Genomic DNA, 25,750 nt, shown 5'->3' on the forward strand with positions numbered 1-25,750 from the left:
AATCTAACAGTATTCTAAAGTTGAAAATTATAAAACAAAATTCTTTTTAATTATAATAATTACAAAACATATACACATAATGAGACAATAAAACATCAAAAGAAAAGTATCTGATCTGATTTAGTACATTGAAGTCAGTTACAGAGAACTGTAAATCATTTTGTTGATTTAATTACATATATTTCGGCCAACAATCGGAAAAATGTAAAATGTATTCCAAAATGGCAAATGTGTGGTTTTGATTTACCATAGTTTACGTTTCAATGCTGTCCATTATGCATTAGTTTTATTAATAGTATTCACGATAATATATTTAAAAAAATGGATAAGCAAGTGTTGAGGCTATACTCTTACCAAAGTAAATTTTGCCAATCAAATAGATGATTATAAGAGTTGGGGATCAATTTATTCTGACAGAATGAAAAAAAGGATTTTATTTAAATTCTAGAATTTTGACATATTTTTTTTACTAGAAGTCATTTTGAAAATGATACTCTTGATATAATCTAATCTTGTTTTAATGCTTAAAAGAAAAAAAATTAAATGCGTCCTAATGAAAATTTATAATATCCAAATAGGAATAACAAATGAATACATTTTTCAAAGTTAATGTCAAAATAAGAACAATAGCCCATACACTGCTAGTGTCCCACATACAGGATGATTGTAAAAAAAGTGTGTTAAAATTACTTAACAATAATCATATTTCATTGTATCTGGAAATGGTTAGACTACTGAACTTGTGTGTGTTTCGTGAAGAATTTTAGTTTAGAAATAAGTTCTAGCGCCTGCTTTGCAAGACTTGTCTATATAGCGGAAAAAAGAAAACAAGCGCATGAATAACTGCAGATCTTCTTAAATATCAATATTTAACTGCAAAATACATTATAAACCTGTAGCAGTTTCATATTTCTATCTAATAACAATTTCAGAATAATACTTTTTTGTAACTTCTTCTTTCTATCAAGTGTACAACAAGCACTAGCAAGGAACGGCGCATGTTGCACAAAGATCCCATTTATGGAACGCTAGAAACATATGTTAACATAAATAAAATTACAATTGTTAACAATTACCTCGTCTGGTCTCACAGAAAAATGGGAGGAGCTCATTACAATACGTGTCATTCCATTTAGAGCTACTCAAAGCAACACAGCTATTGTTGATTTGTAGGTCTGGGTTACTTGGTGCCCAGAAACTGGTGGTCACGGGCCACTGGTCACTCCACGTGAACTGTGATGTGGTCTTAAAAAGAATATTAATTAACCAATCTTTAAGCATCTTTTCGTGTCTTTATCATTATGCACACGATATTTGGTCAAATTAACACTGAATGGCACTAGTCTATAATATAAACATCAATTTTTTACATAGTATATCAATAAACAGAGAATTTATAATATAATCGATGTAAATAAACAGCGTATGTTCCATATAAATAATGTCAACAATACAAAAGAGAAGCCGTCATATATGATAGGATGACAAAAATATAAATGCATTTCACCTGATCATATTTTAAACCAATCCAGGCTTGCTGATGAACATTTCTTTTGTCTTGTATAATGTTTAACATGGCCACTTCAAATATATCTAAAGTTGAAGCCAGGTCTGCAGCCATTGCGTGGCATTGTTTTCTCGCATCGTCCCAAGATGTGGGTATGTTCACAAATGAGAAGCAAGCATTCATGTGCTCTTCAAAATCTTTCGGACAATTGTTAGATTCTTGTGGGGTTGTTGTCGATGTTTGACTTGATGCTATACGTAGTTCGAAATGGACATTATATTTAAATAATAAAATTAAGTATGGGGCTAAATATTGTTCACTAGTTTTCTCCTTCAAAATATTTAAGGACAATCTGCGATAAAAGCTTAGCTGTGTATGCGAATTAAACAAAAAGGAATGTTTAAAAAATGCATCAAGCGTTCTTATAACAAGCTGTTATTTAATAATGCACTAAAAACGAAAAATAAATAATAAATAATTAAAAAAAAAGTTTTAATAACAAGCTTTTATGTAATAATTCACTAAAAAGAAGAAAATAAATTAAACACTACTATTTAAATAATTATAAAGAAAAGCGTGAGTCACTTGAGTATATACTGGATACCTTTACTAATATTTAGGAAGAGACCCACGCTTTTCATTATAGTTATTTAAATGGTAGTGTATAATTTATTTTCTACTTTTTAGTGCTTTATTACAAGAAAGCTCGTTATTAAAACGTTTTTTTATGAATGTTTTTCAGTACTTTAAATTTTTTTAAAATTTACAATAGAGTTGCAAGACTAAAAACCATTGCGCACCTAATGAACGTGATGACGCGTGTCTAATAGTGTGGAATAGTTTGATGAGACAGCCTACTCATTTGGACACAATTTTAATTACTTCATACAAAATTAATCAGGCAACCAATTAAGTTAAATTTAATGCCATGTTGCATTGTTTTTATGTCTTGACCCACGTGCCAACGTTGATACAAATCTGTAAGTTAGAAGTGTCCGAAATTTCGCTCGGGCAGACTGACGACAGAGACAGTGAGTTAAATAAAAGCTTGTTAAAAAAATCCATAATAAACGTTTTGATAACAAGCTTTAATGTAATAATGCACTAAAAAGGAGAAAATAAAGTATACAATACAATTTAAATTACTATAAAGAAAAGCGTGGGTCACTTTATTATCTGTTGGATACCTTTACTAATATCTAGGAAGAGACCCAGGATTTTCTTTATAGTAATTTAAATAGTAGAGTATACTTTATTTTCTACTTTTTAGTGCATTATTACATAAAAGATTGTAATTAAAACGATTTTATGACGTTTTTTTTAGTACTTTACATGTTTTATTAACACTAGAGTTGCATGACTAAAAACCATTGCGCATCTATTGAACGTGAATAGTTTGCCTGCTAATTTGGACACAATTTTAATTAATTAATAAAAAAATATTTAGGCAACCAATTAAGACAAATTCAATGTCATGTTGCATTGTCTTCATGTCTTGACCCACGTACTAACTACGAACCGTATCTGTCATTTAGAAGTGCCTGCTATTTCGTTCGGGCGTTTCGATCTAGACAGACTGACGACAGACTGACGACAGACTAACGACAGACTAACGACAGACTGACGACAGACGGACGACAAACTGACGACAGACTGACGACAGACTGACGACAGATAAAGGAAGTGAGTTAAATAAAACTTTGTAAAACGATTTGAAAAAAAACTTACTTTGGACAAAACGTGATTGCTAACGTAAAATACATTTATCATAATCTACCTTTTGTAGTCTGACATAGAAAAGCCTTTTTTTTGTCACACTGGTCATTTTTCCATTTAGCCAAGTCTTCAATTTTAAGAGGGCTTCTAACCATATGGACACAATTTTCCTGAAGAATCATAATAGCATATATAGCTTTAAAACTTATAAAAAATCAGATCTTACAAAGACATACATCAATAATTGAATGGTTGAAAGCAGGATTTCATTTCTGTAGTGTCATCAGTATATCCAGGCCACTCAATTTATCAAACAAACGTTTTGATCTCTGTAGTGTCGTAAGTATATTAAACTTTTCAAACGTTTTGATATATGTAGTGTTGTTACAATATCAAACTTTTCAAACGTTTTGATATCTGTAGTGTCGTTACTATATCAAACTTTTCAAACGTGTTGATATCTGTAGTGTCGCTACTATATCAAACTTTTCAAACGTTTTGATATCTGTAGTGTCGCTACTATATCAAACTTTTCAAACGTTTTGATATCTGTAATGTCGTTACTATATCAAACTTTTCAAACGTGTTGATATATGTAGTGTCGTTACTATATCAAACTTTTCAAACGTGTTGATATCTGTAGTGTCGTTACTATATCAAACTTTTCAAACGTTTTGATATCTGTAGTGTCGCTACTATATCAAACTTTTCAAACGTTTTGATATCTGTAGTGTCGCTACTATATCAAACTTTTCAAACGTTTTGATATCTGTAGTGTCGTTACTATATCAAACTTTTCAAACGTTTTGATATCTGTAGTGTCGCTACTATATCAAACTGGTCAAACTCTTTGTTAGGCTTTTTAATTTTTATTAAAATGCGAAAATCAACAATTTCAAGATTGTATAACCAGCTTGTCATAAAAAGACACATGTATGCTTTCTGTGACTAAAAAAGAATAAAACCAACGTGTAGTTACCCCTGGTTCTACCATTACTCTCATTGTTGGGCAGATAAATTTGGCTAATTAACTTAATTGGCTAATTTATTCTCTTGGGGTGGTCCTTAACATATTTTAAAGAGGATTTATATGCATTGAAATTGTCAGCATGTGAACTTAGATCGCATTTAAAAACATTGAGATGTTGGTTAACAACAAACTGTTAAAACATACATTTGAACCAACCAAGTTTAGTTCAACCAATTGATATATTGATTATTGATTGTGTAGAAAATTATCTAAAATTGTGCAAAGTATGTGTCAATTTTTTTCTTCGTTTGTTGTAAAATTCCGGGAACCAAACAACTAAAACAACTCGTCAATTATTGTAACAGTGAGGGAACCAAATCACTAAAACAACCCTTCAATTATTGTAACAGTGAGGGAACCAAACAACTAAAACAACTCTTCAATTATTGTAACAGTGAGGGGATCAAACAAAAAAAGAACAACTTTTCCATGTTTGCTGTTCTAAACAAAAGCAAAAGGCTGGATGAGAGGATGGTGAAGTAGATTTAAGAAAAATAAATTATATATGGGACAAAACGCAACAGTTTACAGCTGGTATTTTCTATAAGTAGAATTGTAGAGGTACTAAAGCAGTTTCAATAATAAAATTTTGAATTCAGGACAAGAAACAGAGCTATTAAATAAGGAGAATATTGCATTTGACAACTTGTTGAGAAAAGTGTACCCACTGCCCTCACCCCAGGTGATGTAAGGAAGAAATGTGTACCCACTTCCCCCAGGTGCTGTATTGATAAAATGTGTACCCACTCCCCCCCTCCCCAGGTGCTGTAGTGATAAAATGTGTACCCACTGCTCCACCCCAAGGTGCTGTAGTGATAAAATGTGTACCCACTGCTCCACCCCAAGGTGCTGTAGTGATAAAATGTGTACCCACTCCCCCCCTCCCCAGGTGCTGTAGTGATAAAATGTGTACCCACTGCTCCACCCCAAGGTGCTGTAGTGATAAAATGTGTACCCACAGCCCCCAGGTGCTGTATTGATAAAATGTGTACCCACTCCCCCCCTCCCCAGGTGCTGTAGTGATAAAATGTGTACCCACTGCTCCACCCCAAGGTGCTGTAGTGATAAAATGTGTACCCACTCCCCCCCTCCCCAGGTGCTGTAGTGATAAAATGTGTACCCAGAGCCCCCAGGTGCTGTATTGATAAAATGTGTACCCACTGCCCCCCCCCCAGGTGCTGTAGTGATAAAATGTGTACCCACTGCTCCACCCCCAGGTGCTGTAGTGATAAAATTTGTACCCACTCCCCCCCCTCCCCAGGTGCTGTAGTGATAAAATGTGTACCCACTGCCCCCCCCGTTTCTGTATTGATAAAATGTGTACCCACTGCCCCCCCCCCAGGTGCTGTAGTGATAAAATGTGTACCCACTGCCCCCAGGTGCTGTAGTGATAAAATGTGTACCCACTGCTCCACCCAAAGGTGCTGTAGTGATAAAATGTGTACACACTGCCCCCAGGTGCTGTAGTGATAAAATGTGTACCCACTGCCCCCCAGGTGCTGTAGTGATAAAATGTGTACCCACTGCCCCCCCCCCAGGTGCTGTAGTGATAAAATGTGTACACACTGCCCCCCCCCAGGTGCTGTAGTGATAAAATGTGTACCCACTGCCCCCCCGTTTCTGTAGTGATAAAATATGTACACACTGCCCCCCCTCAGGTGCTGTAGTGATAAAATGTGTACCCACTGCCCCCCCGTTTCTGTATTGATAAAATGTGTACCCACTGCCCCCCCCCCCCCCCAGGTGCTGTAGTGATAAAATGTGTACCCACTGCCCCCAGGTGCTGTAGTGATAAAATGTGTACCCACTGCTCCACCCAAAGGTGCTGTAGTGATAAAATGTGTACACACTGCCCCCAGGTGCTGTAGTGATAAAATGTGTACCCACTGCCCCCCAGGTGCTGTAGTGATAAAATGTGTACCCACTGCCCCCAGGTGCTGTAGTGATAAAATGTGTACCCACTGCCCCCCAGGGGCTGTAGTGATAAAATGTGTACACACTGCTCCACCCAAAGGTGCTGTAGTGATAAAATGTGTACACACTGCCCCCAGGTGCTGTAGTGATAAAATGTGTACCCACTGCCCCCCAGGTGCTGTAGTGATAAAATGTGTACCCACTGCCCCCAGGTGCTGTAGTGATAAAATGTGTACCCACTGATCCCAGGGGCTGTAGTGATAAAATGTGTACACACTGCCCCCCCCCCCCCCCAGGTGCTGTAGTGATAAAATGTGTACACACTGCCCCCCCCAGGTGCTGTAGTGATAAAATGTGTACCCACTGCCCCCCAGGTGCTGTAGTGATAAAATGTGTACCCACTGCCCCCCAGGTGCTGTAGTGATAAAATGTGTACCCACTGCCCCCCCCCCCGTTTCTGTAGTGATAAAATGTGTACCCACTGCCCCCAGGTGCTGTAGTGATAAAATGTGTACCCACTGCCCCCCAGGTGCTGTAGTGATAAAATGTGTACCCACTGCCCCCCAGGTGCTGTAGTGATAAAATGTGTACCCACTGCCCCCCCCCCAGGTGCTGTAGTGATAAAATGTGTACCCACTCCCCCCCTCCCCAGATGCTGTAGTGATAAAATGTGTACCCACAGCCCCCAGGTGCTGTATTGATAAAATGTGTACCCACTCCCCCCTCCCCAGGTGCTGTAGTGATAAAATGTGTACCCACTGCCACCCAGGTGCTGTAGTGATAAAATGTGTACCCACTGCCCCCCCCAGGTGCTGTAGTGATAAAATGTGTACCCACTGCTCCATCCCAAGGTGCTGTAGTGATAAAATGTGTACACACTGCCCCCAGGTGCTGTAGTGATAAAATGTGTACCCACTGCCCCCCAGGTGCTGTAGTGATAAAATGTGTACCCACTGCCCCCAGGTGCTGTAGTGATAAAATGTGTACCCACTGCCCCCCAGGGGCTGTAGTGATAAAATGTGTACCCACTGCCCCACAGGTGCTGTAGTGATAAAATGTGTACCCACTGGCCCCCAGGTGCTGTAGTGATAAAATGTGTACCCAATGCCCCCCCCAGGTGCTGTAGTGATAAAATGTGTACCCACTGCCCCCCAGGTGCTGTAGTGATAAAATGTGTACACACTGCCCCAAGGTGCTGTAGTGATAAAATGTGTACCCACTGCCCCCAGGTGCTCTAGTGATAAAATGTGTACCCACTGCCCCCAGTTTCTGTAGTGATAAAATGTGTACCCACTGCCCCCAGGTGCTGTAGTGATAAAATGTGTACCCACTGCCCCAAGGTACTGTAGTGATAAAATGTGTATCCACTGCCCCCCAGTTTCTGTAGTGATAAAATGTGTACCCACTGCCCCACCCCAAGGTGCTGTAGTGATAAAATGTGTACCCACTCCCCCCCAGGTGCTGCAGTGATAAAATGTGTACCCACAGCCCCCAGGTGCTGTATTGATAAAATGTGTACCCACTGCCCCCCAGGTGCTGTAGTGATAAAATGTGTACCCACTGCCCCCCCCCAGGTGCTGTAGTGATAAAATGTGTACCCACTGCCCCCCCCCCCCAGGTGCTGTAGTGATAAAATGTGTACCCACTGCCCCCAGGTGCTGTAGTGATAAAATGTGTACCCACTGCCCCACTCCAAGGTGCTGTAGTGATAAAATGTGTACCCACTCCCCCCCCTCCCCAGGTGCTGTATTGATAAAATGTGTACCCACTGCCCCCAGGTGCTGTAGTGATAAAATGTGTACCCACTGTCCCCCCCAGGTGCTGTAGTGATAAAATGTGTACCCACTGCCCCCAGGTGCTGTAGTGATAAAATGTGTACCCACTGCCCCCCCCAGGTGCTGTAGTGATAAAATGTGTACCCACTGCCCCCCCCCCCAGGTGCTGTAGTGATAAAATGTGTACCCACTGCCCCAAGGTACTGTAGTGATAAAATGTGTACCCACTGCCCCCCAGTTTCTATAGTGATAAAATGTGTACCCACTGCCCCACCCCAAGGTGCTGTAGTGATAAAATGTGTACCCACTTCCCCCCCAGGTGCTGTAGTGATAAAATGTGTACCCACAGCCCCCAGGTGCTGTATTGATAAAATGTGTACCCACTGCCCCCCAGGTGCTGTAGTGATAAAATGTGTACCCACTGCCCCCCCCAGGTGCTGTAGTGATAAAATGTGTACCCACTGACCCCCCCCCCAGGTGCTGTAGTGATAAAATGTGTACCCACTGCCCCCAGGTACTGTAGTGATAAAATGTGTACCCACTGCCCCCAAGTTTCTGTAGTGATAAAATGTGTACACACTGCCCCCCCCAGGTGCTGTAGTGATAAAATGTGTACCCACTGCCCCAAAGTTTCTGTAGTGATAAAATGTGTACACACTGCCCCCCCCCCAGGTGCTGTAGTGATAAAATGTGTACCCACTGCTCCACCCCAAGGTGCTGTAGTGATAAAATGTGTACACACTGCCCCCAGGTGCTGTAGTGATAAAATGTGTACCCACTGCCCCCCAGGTGCTGTAGTGATAAAATGTGTACCCACTGCCCCCAGGTGCTGTAGTGATAAAATGTGTACCCACTGCCCCCCAGGGGCTGTAGTGATAAAATGTGTACCCACTGCCCCACAGGTGCTGTAGTGATAAAATGTGTACCCACTGGCCCCCAGGTGCTGTAGTGATAAAATGTGTACCCAATGCCCCCCCCCCCCCCAGGTGCTGTAGTGATAAAATGTGTACCCACTGCCCCCCAAGTGCTGTAGTGATAAAATGTGTACACACTGCCCCCAGGTGCTGTAGTGATAAAATGTGTACCCACTGCTCCACCCCAAGGTGCTGTAGTGATAAAATGTGTACCCACTGCCCCCAGGTGCTCTAGTGATAAAATGTGTACCCACTGCCCCCAGTTTCTGTAGTGATAAAATGTGTACACACTGCCCCCAGGTGCTGTAGTGATAAAATGTGTACCCAATGCCCCCCCCCCCAGGTGCTGTAGTGATAAAATGTGTACCCACTGCCCCACCCCCAGGTGCTGTAGTGATAAAATGTGTACCCACAGCCCCCAGGTGCTGTATTGATAAAATGTGTACCCACTGCCCCACCCCCAGGTGCTGTAGTGATAAAATGTGTACCCACTGCCCCCAGGTGCTGTAGTGATAAAATTTGTACCCACTGCCCCACCCCAAGGTGCTGTAGTGATAAAATGTGTACCTACTGCCCCCAAGTTTCTGTAGTGATAAAATGTGTACACACTGCCCCCCCCCCAGGTGCTGTAGTGATAAAATGTGTACCCACTGCCCCCCCAGGTGCTGTAGTGATAAAATGTGTACCCACTGCCCCCCAGGTGCTGTAGTGATAAAATGTGTACCCACTGCCCCCCGTTTCTGTAGTGATAAAATGTGTACCCACTGCCACCAGGTGCTGTAGTGATAAAATGTGTACCCACTGCCCCCCAGGTGCTGTAGTGATAAAATGTGTACCCACTGCCCCCCAGGTGCTGTAGTGATAAAATGTGTACCCACTGCCCCCCCCCGTTTCTGTAGTGATAAAATGTGTACCCACTGCCCCCAGGTGCTGTAGTGATAAAATGTGTACCCACTGCCCCCCCGTTTCTGTAGTGATAAAATGTGTACCCACTGCCCCCAGGTGCTGTAGTGATAAAATGTGTACCCACTGCCCCCCCCCCCCCAGGTGCTGTAGTGATAAAATGTGTACCCACTGCCCCCCCGTTTCTGTAGTGATAAAATGTGTACCCACTGCCCCCAGGTGCTGTAGTGATAAAATGTGTACCCACTGCCCCCCCGTTTCTGTAGTGATAAAATGTGTACCCACTGCCCCCAGGTGCTGTAGTGATAAAATGTGTACCCACTGCCCCCCCCCCCCAGGTGCTGTAGTGATAAAATGTGTACCCACTGCCCCCCCGTTTCTGTAGTGATAAAATGTGTACCCACTGCCCCCAGGTGCTGTAGTGATAAAATGTGTACCCACTGCCCCCAGGTGCTGTAGTGATAAAATGTGTACCCACTGCCCCCAGGTGCTGTAGTGATAAAATGTGTACCCACTGCCCCCCAGGTGCTGTAGTGATAAAATGTGTACCCACTGCCCCCAGGTGCTGTAGTGATAAAATGTGTACCCACTGCCCCCCAGGTGCTGTAGTGATAAAATGTGTACCCACTGCCCCCCCCCGTTTCTGTAGTGATAAAATGTGTACCCACTGCCCCCCCGTTTCTGTAGTGATAAAATGTGTACCCACTGCCCCCAGGTGCTGTAGTGATAAAATGTGTACCCACTGCCCCCCCCCCCCCCCACGTGCTGTAGTGATAAAATGTGTACCCACTACCCCCCCGTTTCTGTAGTGATAAAATGTGTACCCACTGCCCCCAGGTGCTGTAGTGATAAAATGTGTACCCACTGCCCCCTCGTTTCTGTAGTGATAAAATGTGTACCCACTGCCCCCAGGTGCTGTAGTGATAAAATGTGTACCCACTGCCCCCCCGTTTCTGTAGTGATAAAATGTGTACCCACTGCCCCCCAGTTGCTGTAGTGATAAAATGTGTACCCACTGCCCCCCCCCCCCCCGTTTCTGTAGTGATAAAATGTGTACCCACTGCCCCCCCCCCGTTTCTGTAGTGATAAAATGTGTACCCACTGCCCCCCAGTTGCTGTAGTGATAGCCAGGTTCTCCAGAGGCCCAGTTGATGAACGTTGGTTCAGAGTTGTCTTGCCATGTATAGGTGTTCATCTTGGCCAAGTCCTGCAGCCCGATCCACATATCTGACGTCTGATGGGACATAAGCACTGACGCATAATCTAAAAAGTCAAAACAGTTCAAGTTAGATATAGATCTTTAGGGGTATAACAAGCTAGTCTCCAAGGCATTTTTATTAAGTATACGAAGAAGAGTCGATTCTTTCAATTTTGTTGTTCTTTATTATTTTAAGAAGAAACAAGAGTAGGGAATAGTACTCGATTCTATCAATTGCTAGTGCATAGTGATGTGTGATGCAAAGCTCTTAGCTCAAAGCAGCAGCATGAAGGTGCTACACGACCATAGCACCACTATTGAGATAAAATCTACACGATCATAGAATCACTAGTGTAGTGAGATTAAAGCTACGCGATCATAGTAGCATCACTAGTGAGATCAAAGCTGCACGATCATAGTAGCATCACTAGTGAGAACAAAGCTACGCGATCATAGCATCACTAGTGAGACCACAGCTATACGATCATAGCATAACTAGTGAGATCAAGCTAGGGCATTTGTCGCATTCGGGCAAGTGTCCATTCGGGCATTTGTCGCATTCAGGCAAGTATCGATTCGGGAAATCGGCCTTCGGGCAAGTGTCTTTCGGGAAAATGTCCGGCTCCCATAAAAAGCAATGTATGTCTGTGTGTCTGTGTTTTTTATGCATTACTACACCTCTCATCAGATCGCCTTGAAACTTTGGTAAATTGTTGGGAATGGTGGGGGTGGGTGGGAGGAGGGAGGATTTAATTTTGCATTTGTGGCCCCCGACAGGGTGCGATTTGGCGCCCTGGTCTTTCCAGTGTGATACGATGGGGCGTTACAAACACTCACTAAATTGAATAAGGCATGTCCTCCGGCGCCCTGGTAGGGTGCGATTTTGCTGGAAATAAAAATTTCTGTTTCTGACCCCAAACGCTCACATGGGCCACTGGTGGCCATGTAATACGTTTTATTTTAATAATCAGAAAAAATAATCAAGGTTAGATTATTAACTGGGATGTTTCTTTTTGTCCGTAAAAAAGTCCAAACGGTTTCGTCACTTTGCGAATGATGTAATTAGCATCTATTTTTAGACAATCCAATCAGAAATTGAGATCGAGCATCTAATAATAGACCAATAGTAACCTAACATATTGCATCAGTCACACTGATGTTTAAAACACGACAAATATTTTTTGTACGTGTTAAAGAAAAAATCGTTTTTCATTTGTGTCACTTTAGAGAATGACGAAATCTGCATGATTGTTAACAGGATGCTATTTGGCACTCTGTTAGTTTTAAGGAGCCAGGGGCCGTATGCTGCTCCTATGCGGTAGTATAATCGGGGAGGGGGGGGGGGGGCTCCTGAGAGCGCCCTTCTACCTCCCTGACACATGGGTGGTCACCGAAGTCTGTTCTAACTCATTATTTCGGTCAGTGATTAATGTACACTCAAGGTTTTTATGCGGTAGTGTAGGTAAACCCGTTTCACGATATTTATGATCTAAGCGCAGGCATTGTTTACATTTAAATAACTCACTTTTAGAAAACAAGGTCACACGTCTAAGAATATAGGATTGGTAACGCATGGATGAAACCCTTCTTACATATTTGGTCGGACATTCTTCTATTCCCGCGGCAACGCGCGCGGACGGGTACGCTTGTATAATATAAAACGGTACAGATTGAAGATCAATTATGAGCATATGGTTTTTGTTAGGAACATTTTTAGAATTTAGGAGATGGCTATGGGCAAAGAAAGGGATAGAAATGGCATAATATGTATTGTGTAGTAGGGTATTTACATAGGGTGGTAATTATGAGCAGCTAATTGATCTGGTGGCTAATGAACAGGTTGGGTTAGGGATGTGTAACAACTAGGTAAAGCATGTCACATTCCAGATTTAATTAAGGTTGAAATTTTTGCTATTAATTATACCTGACCTTGGTCTAACTGATTGCTGATGCTCGCAATATCTACTCTGTACAACCAGCTGATGTTTCTACAGGCGCCCCTTGCATCTGACCAGGATAGTTTAGGATCCTTACCGCTCTCATTGCCCAAACCACCAATGTAAAAACATTTATTGCTGGTACCTGTCGCGGGAATAATATAGGCTGGTTAATACACAGACATTTTGATTATAGAAATTCCGTTTGAAATTAGTCATCCATCATTAATATTAAATAAAATGGTTTACATTAATTATCCATTTAGTTTTAGAGATAAGCTAAAACTAAATTTTCTCAATCAATGCTTCTTTGGTACAAACATCAACTATGTCATTTCATTAAAAAAAATTAAATGATTAAGAAAAAAAAATCCAATGAAGATATATATTATGTTTCTAAATTTCTTTCTTTCTAAATTATTTAGATAATAGAAAAAAATAGGAACCAATGCTGGTGAATTGGTCTGGACAAGCCCCGGTGTCAACTGGTGCTGGTGTAGGGGTGATCACAACATGAGAGGTGTCATTCAATTTTTTACAGATGTAGTTATACTCATTCATGCAGTTGTCGTCAATCCAGTTCCCTGCAGGAATATTTTTACAGATGTAGTTATACTCATTCATGCAGTTGTCGTCAATCCAGTTCCCTGCAGGAATATTTTTACAGATGTAGTTATACTCATTCATGCAGTTGTCGTCAATCCAGTTCCCTGCAGGAATATTTTTACAGATGTAGTTATACTCATTCATGCAGTTGTCGTTAATCCAGTTCCCTGCACGAATATTCAGTCCGGTTTTAGGCTGTAACTCGAATCAAAAACTCAAATGCAAGGTTTCAGTTCTTCACAAATATTTGTGTATCTGTTTATGCTTTCGGTGATTTTTTAAATACAAGGTTTCAGTTCTTCACAAATATGTGTGTATCTGTTTATGCTTTCGGTGATTTTAAGATAAGCATGTTATGTTTGCTGGGACAGTGTGGCCTAGCAGTAGAGAGCTAGACTGTTAATCTAAGAGTCCCGAGTTCAAATCCGGTCCAAGTCAATAGAACGTCCCTGAGTCCACCCAGCTCTGATGGGTACCTAACTCATATACCGAAGAAAAAGGTGGCTGGGCATATTGCAGAGGCCTATAAAGCAGATGATTTCTACTTCATCTAGCCAGTGTCTTCGGCACAAACAAGGAATGATGATGATGTTGTGTTGGATGTTGTGCTATATTGTTATATTTTATTTGTTTGTCAAGTTGTGTCTTTTTTAATTGCTTGTATTCGGAATATAGTGTTCGTATTCTAATAGTGTAAGACATGGAAATTGTAATAAATCTCGACAGTTAACACAGATTCGAGTCGGAAAAAACGTAGTTTCGTAATTGTGCCTGTATATCATCAGAATGTTGTTAAACACAATAAATTGAGTACCATTTCGGTATTTTAAAATTATTAAATCAAATATGTAGTTTTGTTTAACATTTCAGCGATTTCCGGATACTGGAAATGGTATTTACTTCACTTAATGTTTCTGAAAAACCGACAACTCTTACATAGTAGCATTAAAGTGTATGCACAATATTCTAAAAGTTACCTTTTTCAATGCGAAAAGAAGAACTTGAGTAGGCCTACAGTTTCACTTAGTAGGATGTTATTGAATATATAAGTATAATATTAAATCTTACAAGGTTCTGTATACGTTAGGGATTTTCGGCAACTGGAAGTGGAAATCTACTGTACATACATTTTTCTCAATCATTCAGAATTTAAAAATTTTATATCGTATTCTCAAAAACAAAAACGAGTGTCTCCTATAACCAGACTCCACAGGCATTGTCATTCCAATCCTTATAGTTTAATTATATATATCTTTATATATATATATATATATATATATATATATATATATATATATATATATAAGCATATAATCTAGGTATGTGATATAAGCAAATAATATAAGCATGTAATATAAGTATGTAATATAACCATGCAATATGAGTATATTATATAAGCATATAATATAAGCAAGTAGTATTTGTATGTTCGAGAATACGTAGGTGAGCTGCTATCCGCTCTATTGATGCTTTGATTAAGTTGTAAAATTGGTATTTTGATTTTTCAAACAGAAATAAAAAATTACAAGCAGCCTTGTACACGCAATTTGTGGTGGTTGTTGATTGGCGAATGGTATCAATGATGCCCACACCCTTTTACCATCTAATATTGGTTAGACTTACCATGGTACCCGCTGATGTCCACACACCTTTCACCACCAAACGCATCGTTTGGCTCGTTTTTGGCCCAGGAAACAAATACTGCTGGGCTTGCATCGGACCATCTGAATTTTTAATGAAGCTATTTTAAACGGTGAAATAGAAGTATTATAATAATGTATAACAGTAAAAAAAAACCAAGTATGATGAAGTTTAGTAATAAGTGGACCGACAAGTATGATGAAGTGTAAAAGTAAATACAAGTATAATAAAGTGTAGCAGAATTTCACAAGTCTGCAAGTTTGACAATTATCCTAAATATCTTTTTTTTTTACATCATTTCTAATGTAGCTAGAATGTAATTAGAATGTACAACTGAAAACAAAAGACAAAAGACACAGATTTATCTTTTCTTTTATCATAAAATCAATGTATTTCTATCCAAAATTGTGAAGGTCTCAGTTTCTTGTTTTTCGTTGCAGGGGCTGAACTACAGTGCCGCCACAGCCCGCAGAGCTTTAGGGGCCCCACAGCCGACCATAATTAATTTTTTTTTAAATTGAATTTAATTTTCGTTCATTTTTGCCTTGAAGTTTGGTTTGTTAAATAATATTGTAGCTGCGGTACGATTATCTTTATTTTACAGTCACTTTACCGCGCTCTTCCGCAAACATTATAATCCATTACACAAACTGTAGTGTAAAATATAGGCAAACCTTCAACTTTTAATAACTTATGTGACTCGTTGCCCCCTTTTGATGGCCAGTAGGGGACACGTAACTGTTCCACCGATTCTCCAAGGTGAACTGTGGCTGATGGGGCAGGGGGGGGGGGGGGGCAAATAGCTGGCTTGAAAATTGTCGTCACATTGATTTATATATTTAACAAATTTATTTATAATTGTATTGTTTTAACCATCGTCAAGGCCGAGTTTTATTTCCTTACAATCAAACACACGCTGGCGCCGGCAAAATTCTGAAAATAAAAACAACAATGTCCATAGTTCTAGAAGCCGCTAGATATGCAGTGGGCTTTCATGATGTGCGGTTCTTCTTAGCGGTATTGGTTAGGGGCCCGAAATCCATCGTACATTTCCTAATGTTAAAAATGTTTGTGATATTCGTAGAACTTCTATCCTGTACTATCACGTATCCGACTAATAATAAAAAATATTATATTACTAGAAACTACGGTTTTATATACGCTTACTTGTTTTTGCTTTTACAAGAAATGTCATAGTAACCTTTTAGGGCCTTGAATTATCTCCCCTGAGTAAGCTTTATAATGGGCGATGCTGACGTACATAGACGCTTTGTTGTCACTTCAAATTTTTTTTACCCGAGCCGACCACCATCCCACCCCTCTTTCTTAACCTCGTTAGTATCAATAGATAAATGTATCGTTTATGAACTACTTCCTAACCGTACATTCACCACTTCAGCACATTTGGTCAGACACTAGACAGCACTAGTCAAAAGATATTAATTTACTTGCATAGTATTAGGTCCATCTCATTAAAAAAAATAGGGAAGGTTAGATTAATTTTTATTTAATTATTTAGAAATTAATTAGGAAATTTAGAATTAATTGAACATTATTAACAGTCAATTACTATTCATATATGACGTCATCGGGGAGGGGAGGTGTTAGGGTCTGTGTTTTTGTAAGTCGTTAAAAAAGCGTTTGTGAATGTCCCCTAAATCAGAAAGTTATCCGACGCGTGAGCTGGCCACATACAATTGGTTATGTGAAAAACATGTTTCTGTCTTTTATGCATTACTACATCATTGATCCGATCGCCATGAAAAGTTGGAAAGCTGTTGAGTACAGCCCCGCAAAGGTTTCTGTCATAGGCCTAACAGTTGATTACACATTGGAGTGGCGACGACCCGCGGAAATATATGATTGAGCGCCCCAAGATTCTCAGTGGTTATCTTTGCACCTGGGATCCACTTATTGTATGTCCTGCATATGGGGCTAGGGTTACTATTGAATCCACCGGCGGCAGTGTCATCCGGAGCGCAAAACACATGAGCAGTTTGGCCCCCACACAGAGTTTCTTCCAGGCATCTCTTCGGGGGGCCAAGCCCCCCCAAAAATTTTTACCGCCCCCCCCCCCCCCCCCCGAACGAAATGAAATTTATATAATTTATATAGAAAATATATACTTTTAACAGTGTCCGCCCCCCCCCCCCCCCCCGAAGAAAGTCTACCGCCCCCCAGAAAATTTCAAGTGCCCCCCCCCCGGAGAAAAAAGTCTGAAAGAAACACTGCCCCCACAGTCATTTAAAAGTTCACAATACACCAGAGATGAGTCTCGCTACTACATTCGATGACTAAATCTAACCTAGGGTTGCACCCATCACTCGTGCAGTAATGCAACCGGTAGCTCCTAAGAGCCCCGTGACTCCCCGACACCTGGGCCGTCGCTGAGGGACTTACAGCAAGCCTTGGTGTGTCTGTTTGGTAGTGTGGACAAAGCCGCGCCCCAACATTTAATATAAAGAAGTGAACTGCCGACATTGTTCACATTTAATAAAACTTCTGGAAAACAGGCCACACGTCTATAAATACACGATTGGTAATGTTTTTATGAAAAATTCATAAAAAATCGGCGTCAGTTTCGTGTGTTGGAGTAGATTTAGAAAATCCATGCTTCTCACTTGGGGTAACCTCGCGAGTTTGAAAACCTCTGATTTATTCGTGTGTCAGAAGAAAAAAAAACAAATCTCCATAAGAACTCGAGTAAATTAAACAAAAATTAAAGCGAACTTTGTTTTCCATATATATATATATATATATATATATATATATATATATATATATATATATATATATATATATATATATATATATACGAGCCGGCCTGCGGCATATCATACGCCGCTATTTAGTTGTTTTATTTTCTACATTTCAGTAATTCATAATTTGTGAATTCTACAGTACCAATGCTGCCACTGAAAATATTTGCTTTAAAACACTATCAGTAGGTCGTTAAGGACAATACTACCCCCACCCTCTTTTCCCCCAACCCCTACTCTACACCCCCCCCCCGTGAAAGCAGCCTCCTCTTAGTTACCTCCCCTAAGTTTAAAATCGTTTCAAACTAAATTATCTGCCCCTAATAGCCGTAACTAAACCCGGCTCTACGATTGTAAACATTTAGTGTGAACACAGCTCACCTGACCATGTAGGGGTGGGGGTGGTAGGGAGCGCGCTTACAGCTTGGTGTTCTCTAGCGTCTCCAAAAGGATAATTATATATATATATATATATATATATATATATATATATATATATATATATATATATATATATATATATATATATATATATATATATATATATATATACATACATACATAAAATAAATTCTGCAGGGGGGGGGGGAGGGGCTTTTTTCTAGTTTCGCCACTGTTTTGTAGTCTATGTAGGCTTACATAGTTGTGGGTCGAACAATAGAGAATGCAAAACAAAATAAAATGATTTGCTGTAGTGTTAGTGGTGTCTATAATGCAGCTGAGGTAAACCTAAACGTTTACATCAGTAAATTGGCATTAAGGTTGAAAAATAATGTTTACATCACAGTTGCAGTAAGACGGACAAGAATGTGTTGTGGATTATCACCCCTCGTACAGCACAATATCAATTATCTGATGGTGACAGTACGCTCAAGTCGCTCTATGCTTACCATTTTAAAACATATTTTGACATAATAGGGCTTGTAAGTCTACGGTCTCGAAATCTACTAGAACGAGAAGTTGTGACCTACTTATAAGCCCTATTACAGGGCCGGCGCTACCTATAAGGCGAACTAGGCGGTCGCCTAGGGCGCTATCAATAGAAGGGCGCTAAAATGGGTAATCGCTATTATGAAAAAAATACCTAATAATTAATATCTGTGATTATATTATAAAATAAACCGGGAGTGATCTCCCCTAAACGTTCTCGAATATTCTTATATAAAACAACAGGGGATGGGAAGTCGGGCTATAGACATGATTTTTAATCCATTTTAAATACTTAAAGTTTTAAAAATAGAATAAAATCTCGTAGACAAAAGAATTGCACACCAAGTGAACGCCAAATAAAAAAGTGCATAATAGTGCGCAATTTTATTAGTACTTTAAAAATTTACATTAGTTTTTTGAGAAATCGGAAGTAGCGTAAATTACTACTTCCGGTCAACGGAAATTACTCAAAATTTAACAGAAGGTAGAGAATTAGATCTTTTACTTCCGGTTATCGGAAATCACTCAAAAGTTGATACAGATCTACGATTTTGATAAAATACTTATATATGAAATTTCATCAACCTAGCTGTAACGGTACTCAAGTAATCGTGTTTACACACGGACACACGGACACACAGACATACGGACAAGATTGCAAAATTATGTTTTTCCGTATCAGTGAGGTGTAGAACGTCGAGATTTGTAAAAATCTCGATTTTTTTTTGCACGATTACAAGACTTTTTCTATACTTCGTATATACGAGAAAGTAAAAACTAAAGGGTAATCTTCAAAGGCGTAGCGATCTATTTCGGTGCCCAGGACGAACTTTCAATTTTACGCCCCCTTTTGAAATTAGGCCTATATTTAGTTATTCGAGTTGGTGAAAATGCCCCCCCCCCCCCCACCTCCCTCGTTTGGAAAGGTCGGGGCCGCTTTTTACCATTTTATTTGCCTTTTTCTTTTTGGTGTTACACAGTTGATGTAGAAAACAATGAAATTAGTCCGTAATGCCAAATAGCAGCCTATATTCTTTATTTCGACTGAAAATAATGAAGTAATGAGCTTCTTTTTATATTATTATCTTCCGCGTTTGACGCCCCCTTTTGGTCGGTGCCGGGGGTGGCCGCCCCATCCGCCCTCCTTTAGACACCCCTCAGTTAATATAATGAGATAGTACTGTATCTACGCTAAATGTTTTAATGATTATCTAATTTAATGTTGAATTAGTGATAATAGGGCTTGTAAGTCTCGTTTTCTCTCTCTTTGAAATTCATAATTTTCGGCGGGCATACATGAGATATTTTTAAACTGGATTATTTTAGACCAGAAATGAGTTTCAGCCTATCATAAAATAGGTTAAATGGTTTAATTTAAAATTTTGAGTCTATATATATATATATATATATAATTTTGGGGCCCGAAAAAAATTACTGGGGGGGGGGGGGGTGGGGAGCGTTTTAATAAGTTTTGCCTATGGCGCTAAATAACCTGGCGCCGGCACTGTATCAATTATCTTTTTTTAGGTAATTTTAATTGATTCATAAACAATTAATTAGGCACCCAATTAAGTTATATTTGATGTCAGATTGCATTTTCACGGGTCTTGACCCAGGTGCCAAGCTTGAAACCAATAGATCAATTAGAAATGCTCGAAAGCTTGCTAGGCAGTTTCGATCTATGACGATGGATAGAAACACAACAGACAGAGGAAGCAAGATAAATAAAAGCTTTTAAAAAGAACAATTAATCGCACTTGCCAATTTTGAGTTGGCAACAAAAATTCAATGTACATTTTTAAAGTAATTAAGCCTTATTTGTTACTTAATCAGTTTAACGAGGTACATTAATTAAATAAAGTTCAATAAGGAGAGGTAAAAATAGTTAATGCTTTTTTTTATCGTGCCGTTTGGCGGTATATTGTGTCACCTTAGCTTTCCCTAACTTAAGTTATGCACCCTTGGGGACAGTTGGGCCCCAGGAGGTCCTACATACTTGGATTCTAAACTCAGGGCTTTCAGACAACAATATCCCAACATCAATCTCTCAGATAAATGCAAAAGAAAGAGCACCATTAATTTTCAATGATTAGAATATTGATTTTACATTTAAAATATATGTGTTAAACTAGCATTATGTAAAATGGAATACTTAGAAACGCTGATATAAAATGCAGATATAAAAATCAGATTATATGGCCTTGAGGTAGACTGGTATCCCGAAAGTCTCCAGTTCGAATCAAGTCAGCAGAACGTCAATGAGTCCACCCAGCTCTATTGGGTACCTCACTCACATTAGGGCATGATTTCCCAAACTTGGGTTGGCGACCCCAAAGAAAAGAAAACGTAGTTATTTGGAAGATATGAAATTCGGCTTTACTAACGTCACTGGAAATGGAATAGAGATGCTATAATGCCTTCTGTGGAAACTTGTTCACAGTCATGAGTCTATGAAACCTTCAAAACTATAGCGTCATTTTTAAACAAGCCATTAGAAACACTAAAAAAAGATATGGAGTCCTTTCGACGTCATGAAGCTAGTCGCAAACGTCAGAGACTTGATCGAACAGGTAGTTTTCACGTAGAAAACACAGCATTAGTGCAAGCATCTTATGAAGTCGCATTAGAAATTGCCAAGATAAAAAACCTCTCACACAATAGGAGAAAATCTCATCAAACCCTGCATGGGGAGGATGGTGAAATTAATTATTGAGGATCCCATGCAGTAAAGATGCAACAAATATCTGTCTAATATATCTATTCAACGGCTCATAGCAGACATATATTTTTTTTCATTCAGATGATAGCTAAGAAGAGTTGCTATTTTGTTAAGATATCATGGAGAAAATAAATACTTTTCTTGAAACTGGATGATTAAAATGGGAAAACGGCTGTGGGGTATGTTCAATGTTGCGCCATTTATATTTGGGTCAAAATCTGGCTTTCATAAAAAAAAGTTAAAAAAAAATTAGCTTTATAACCAAGGGGAATCCACAGCATTATCCATTGTAAGCCCTCGCCAGCAAGACTATTCCGACTCCATTGCCAATACAAGTCGTAAATTATATTAAATCTGGAGCCCTAAACATCCGTTTGTTTAAGAGCTTTTCTACACTACAGTACGCTGGCTGTCAAAGGAAATGTTGAGAATCGTGTTTATTATTTGAAAGATAAAATCAAGTTGTTCTTGGAAGTGCAAAGGAAACAAGGCCTTTTGATATACTTTAACGACAAACAGTGTTTGAAGAGAATATCTTCCCTAGCAGGTGTGTTCGAACATTAACATAAGCTTAACCTCAAAATGAACGAATTCTATCTCTTTTTCATGATAATCTTGGGACATTTTTATCAAAGCTGCACAATTGTCGAAGAAAAATAAATCTTGGAAATATTGCCAGGTTTGAGTAACTCTACAGTATGATAGATGACTATGTGAGATAAATAAAGATTTGAAAGAGGATTCTGGACATCTTGTATCTCTTGAAAACGAACTGTGGGTTGTTTCCCTTAGCTTAAAGAAGAAGAATCTGCATTGACATATTACCCATTCTCTGCTTCCCTTGATGTTGCCTGCCAGCATTCACGGTGAATTACAACATAAATTCTTGGATTTGCGGAATGTTTCCGAAAACGTACCGTGTTTAATGAAAACCTGCTCACACAATTTTGGTGTAGTATGCAGCATTCATATCCAAACGTGAAACTGATTGCCTTTCGAGTTTAGTTCTTTTTATGTCTACATATCTTTGCAAGAATAGTTTCAACTTTTCTCCAGTTGAAAACAAAACAAAAAGATAAATTAAATGTCGAGAATGACTTTAGGTTGGCGTTAACAAAAAACACAACCGCGAATGTTCAGGCTAGTTAATAGAATGCAATTTCACTCATCGTATTAAAACAGTTATCAAGAATAATTCATGTTGAAAGTCTATTAGAAAATCTTAGTTTAGTGCTTATTAATTTTCTCACTCATTTTGACTTTTTATTTCTATGGGGGTCGCGGGTCACATATATTTTTATAAAAGGGGGTCGCCACTTGAGAAAGTTTGGGAGAGTAAAGGCGGAATGGCATAGTGTTGATCACGCTTTCCCTTCATAAGCCGAGGTAATATAAACATATGGACTCTACTTCACCTGTCTCATGAACTGCCAGGTTCGAAAACGGAATTTTTTTTCTGTTATAAAATGAAATAGTTACACATAAGCTGATATAAAAAGAAATACTTACACATAAGCTGATATAAAATGAAATACTTACACATAAGCTGATATTTTAAAAAAATACTTACACATAAGCTGATAAAAGATGAAATACTCACAAATAAGCTGAAATAATATGAAATACTTACACATAAGCTGAAATAATATGAAATACTTACACATAAGCATCCTGCTCAAGTTGGTTCAAACCAATCCAGAACTGTGTTGATTGGACCTTACTTATCTGCGAATCATTAATTGTGAGACTAATTAATTAGACCTTACTTATCCGTGAATCATTAATTGTGAGACTAATTAATTAGACCTTACTTATCCGTGAATAATTAATTGTGAGACGAATTAGTTAGACCTTGCGTATCTGTGAATCATTAATTGTGAGACTAATTAATTAGACCTTAATTATCTGGTAAAGCAAAACTCATAACAAGTGTTAGCCTAACATTTGACATTTTTCAATACATTTCAATATGGAGTGTAGTTCAGTAGGTTACATTATATAAAGATAGAGTGATGCGAGCTGCCGATATCTTATTCTGGTTGTTATAATAAGGATGTGATTGGGTTTAAGGTTAACGTTAAAGTAAGGATTTCAACGCTATGGTAAAAAGAGTTTTAATATATATCTATAAGTCTTGCAAAAAAGGGATTATATATAACCAGTATGTTCTGTTTACAATGAAGGGTAATGACACCAAATATATGAAAATAAAGTGTACTAAACAAGCAGTGTGCTGTACAGTTAATTTAATCCTAATACAGTTAAAATATTTCTTTCATAGAACCAATGCACATTTTTTATCGAATATTCACAAAGGAAATATACCATTCTTAAGAAAATAATGTGCCGACAATCAAATTAAGCTGATCAGAACAGGTTGTTGGTGGAATCTCTTTAATAGTTATGTATAGTTATACCATCTACTATATAGCCATGCTACTTACCATTTACTATATAGCCATGCTACTTACCATCTACTATATAGCCATGCTACTTACCATCTACTATATAGCCATGCTACTTACCATCTACTATATAGCCATGCTACTTACCATCTACTATATAGCCATGCTACTTACCATCTACTATATAGCCATGCTACTTACCATCTACTATATAGCCATGCTACTTACCATCTACTATATAGCCATGCTACTTACCATCTACTATATAGCCATGCTACTTACCATCTACTATATAGCCATGCTACTTACCATCTACTATATAGCCATGCTACTTACCATCTACTATATAGCCATGCTGCTTACCATCTACTATATAGCCATGCTACTTACCATCTACTATATAGCCATGCTACTTACCATCTACTATATAGCATGCAACGTACAAAATGCTATAAAGCCCTGCTACTTACCAACGTAGTTAAAAAGTCATTTTCATCCTGCGAGACAATGCTGACCAGGTCAGCCCCTAACGAGTGGCACTTCCTGCGAGCGCTGAACCAAGATAGCCGAGACTCAGGTCCATACACTGGGCTGATATAATAGCAGGATCCATTGTAGAAACTCCATGATAGGTCTACACATCTCGCTGGTGTACACAAAGACAATGTTTCTTTACTCAACCTCCTTGATAAGAGCCATTAATCATGTTTTTCAAGAACGAAATTTGGAAAGTTACAATTCTAATTAAATGTCCCCGCAATAGTTTAAAAAATATTAAGATAACACAAGGATTAGATCTAGATCTACTTACATTTTTCAATGAATGTATGTTTTAATTAGAACAGGTAAAAAGCATAAATAAGCATTAGGCCTACAGTTCCAATTAAATAGCGTGTGACGACCGGCTCACCAAGAGTTCACATTCACTTTAACATCAAACGTAATAGCTATTTGAAATTGTGGGGACGTCAGTTTTTGGGTCACTGTGAGTTCATATAAGTTTAGCGTATCATTCGTGCGTGATACTTGTAAAAATACAAACTGTAACCGCTTTGCAATTATGAGTTTCGTACTTTACCCATTGCCATGAAATTTTAACTGACATGAACAAATTTTCAGTAGTAAAACAAAAAAAAAAGCTAGATTTAAATAGTGCAAATTTTATATTTCAAATTTGGATTTTTCTTAAGTTTTGACAGAAGTAAATTATCAAAAACTAAAACAAAAAACAAACATTAATAGGCGAAGTGTTTTCCTAACATTTTTGTGTGTTTCGGTTGCAGTGGCGTAGCGAGGTCGGGTGTCACCCGGTGTGGCACTTAATGGTGTCACCCCCCCCCAGAGGCGTCGCGTCCCTTCCCGCGGACAAACTTTCAAACTTTCGATTTTGCACCACCCCCCCCCTTCAAACTTTCGATTTGCACCCCCCCCCCTCAAGTATTTCTCTATATATTTTGCTACTTTTTGCCTTGGTGTCACATCTTAAATGGTGTGACCCGGTGCGGTCTGCAACCCCCCCCCCCCCCCCACTCGCTACGCCTCTGTTCGGTTGTGTTTAAAATAAAATACGCTCAATTAAAGGGTAAATTAGAGCGGAGAATAAAATACACTACACTTGTGTTTTACCTCTCTGGTTAACTAGAAATCTAAATACAGCTTAATGTCAGTTTACAATTAAAATTAAAAAAAGTAATCAGTAGCCTGAGATAAAGGCCATATGAACAACACATGCTTAGTGCCTCGTATGTTAGGCCTATAAAATATAAGTTGATGTTAGGAGTTAAGACAAACCTAGT

The 25,750-nt window shown here is 39.0% G+C and overlaps 1 protein-coding gene across 5 annotated transcripts in view; it reads right to left on the bottom strand.

The window, feature by feature from the left end:
- LOC131937157 (macrophage mannose receptor 1) overlaps window positions 1-25,750 on the bottom strand; it is a 136,790-nt gene that overhangs the window by 24,607 nt on the left and 86,433 nt on the right. For all 5 annotated transcript variants that reach the window (XM_059294359.1, XM_059294360.1, XM_059294362.1 and 2 more), the window contains 9 exons: window positions 24,425-24,600; window positions 23,210-23,274; window positions 15,124-15,224; window positions 13,341-13,478; window positions 12,887-13,039; window positions 10,862-11,022; window positions 3,285-3,393; window positions 1,508-1,758; window positions 1,077-1,245 (listed from right to left, as the gene is read on the bottom strand). In XM_059294359.1, the coding sequence (XP_059150342.1) occupies window positions 1,077-1,245; window positions 1,508-1,758; window positions 3,285-3,393; window positions 10,862-11,022; window positions 12,887-13,039; window positions 13,341-13,478; window positions 15,124-15,224; window positions 23,210-23,274; window positions 24,425-24,600 (1,323 nt within the window). The remainder of the gene's footprint in view (window positions 1-1,076; window positions 1,246-1,507; window positions 1,759-3,284; window positions 3,394-10,861; window positions 11,023-12,886; window positions 13,040-13,340; window positions 13,479-15,123; window positions 15,225-23,209; window positions 23,275-24,424; window positions 24,601-25,750) is intronic.

This window comes from Physella acuta, unplaced genomic scaffold (assembly GCF_028476545.2).
Source record: "Physella acuta isolate Inbredline_101_S28 unplaced genomic scaffold, ASM2847654v3 ptg000200l, whole genome shotgun sequence".
Lineage (NCBI taxonomy): Eukaryota > Metazoa > Mollusca > Gastropoda > Physidae > Physella > Physella acuta.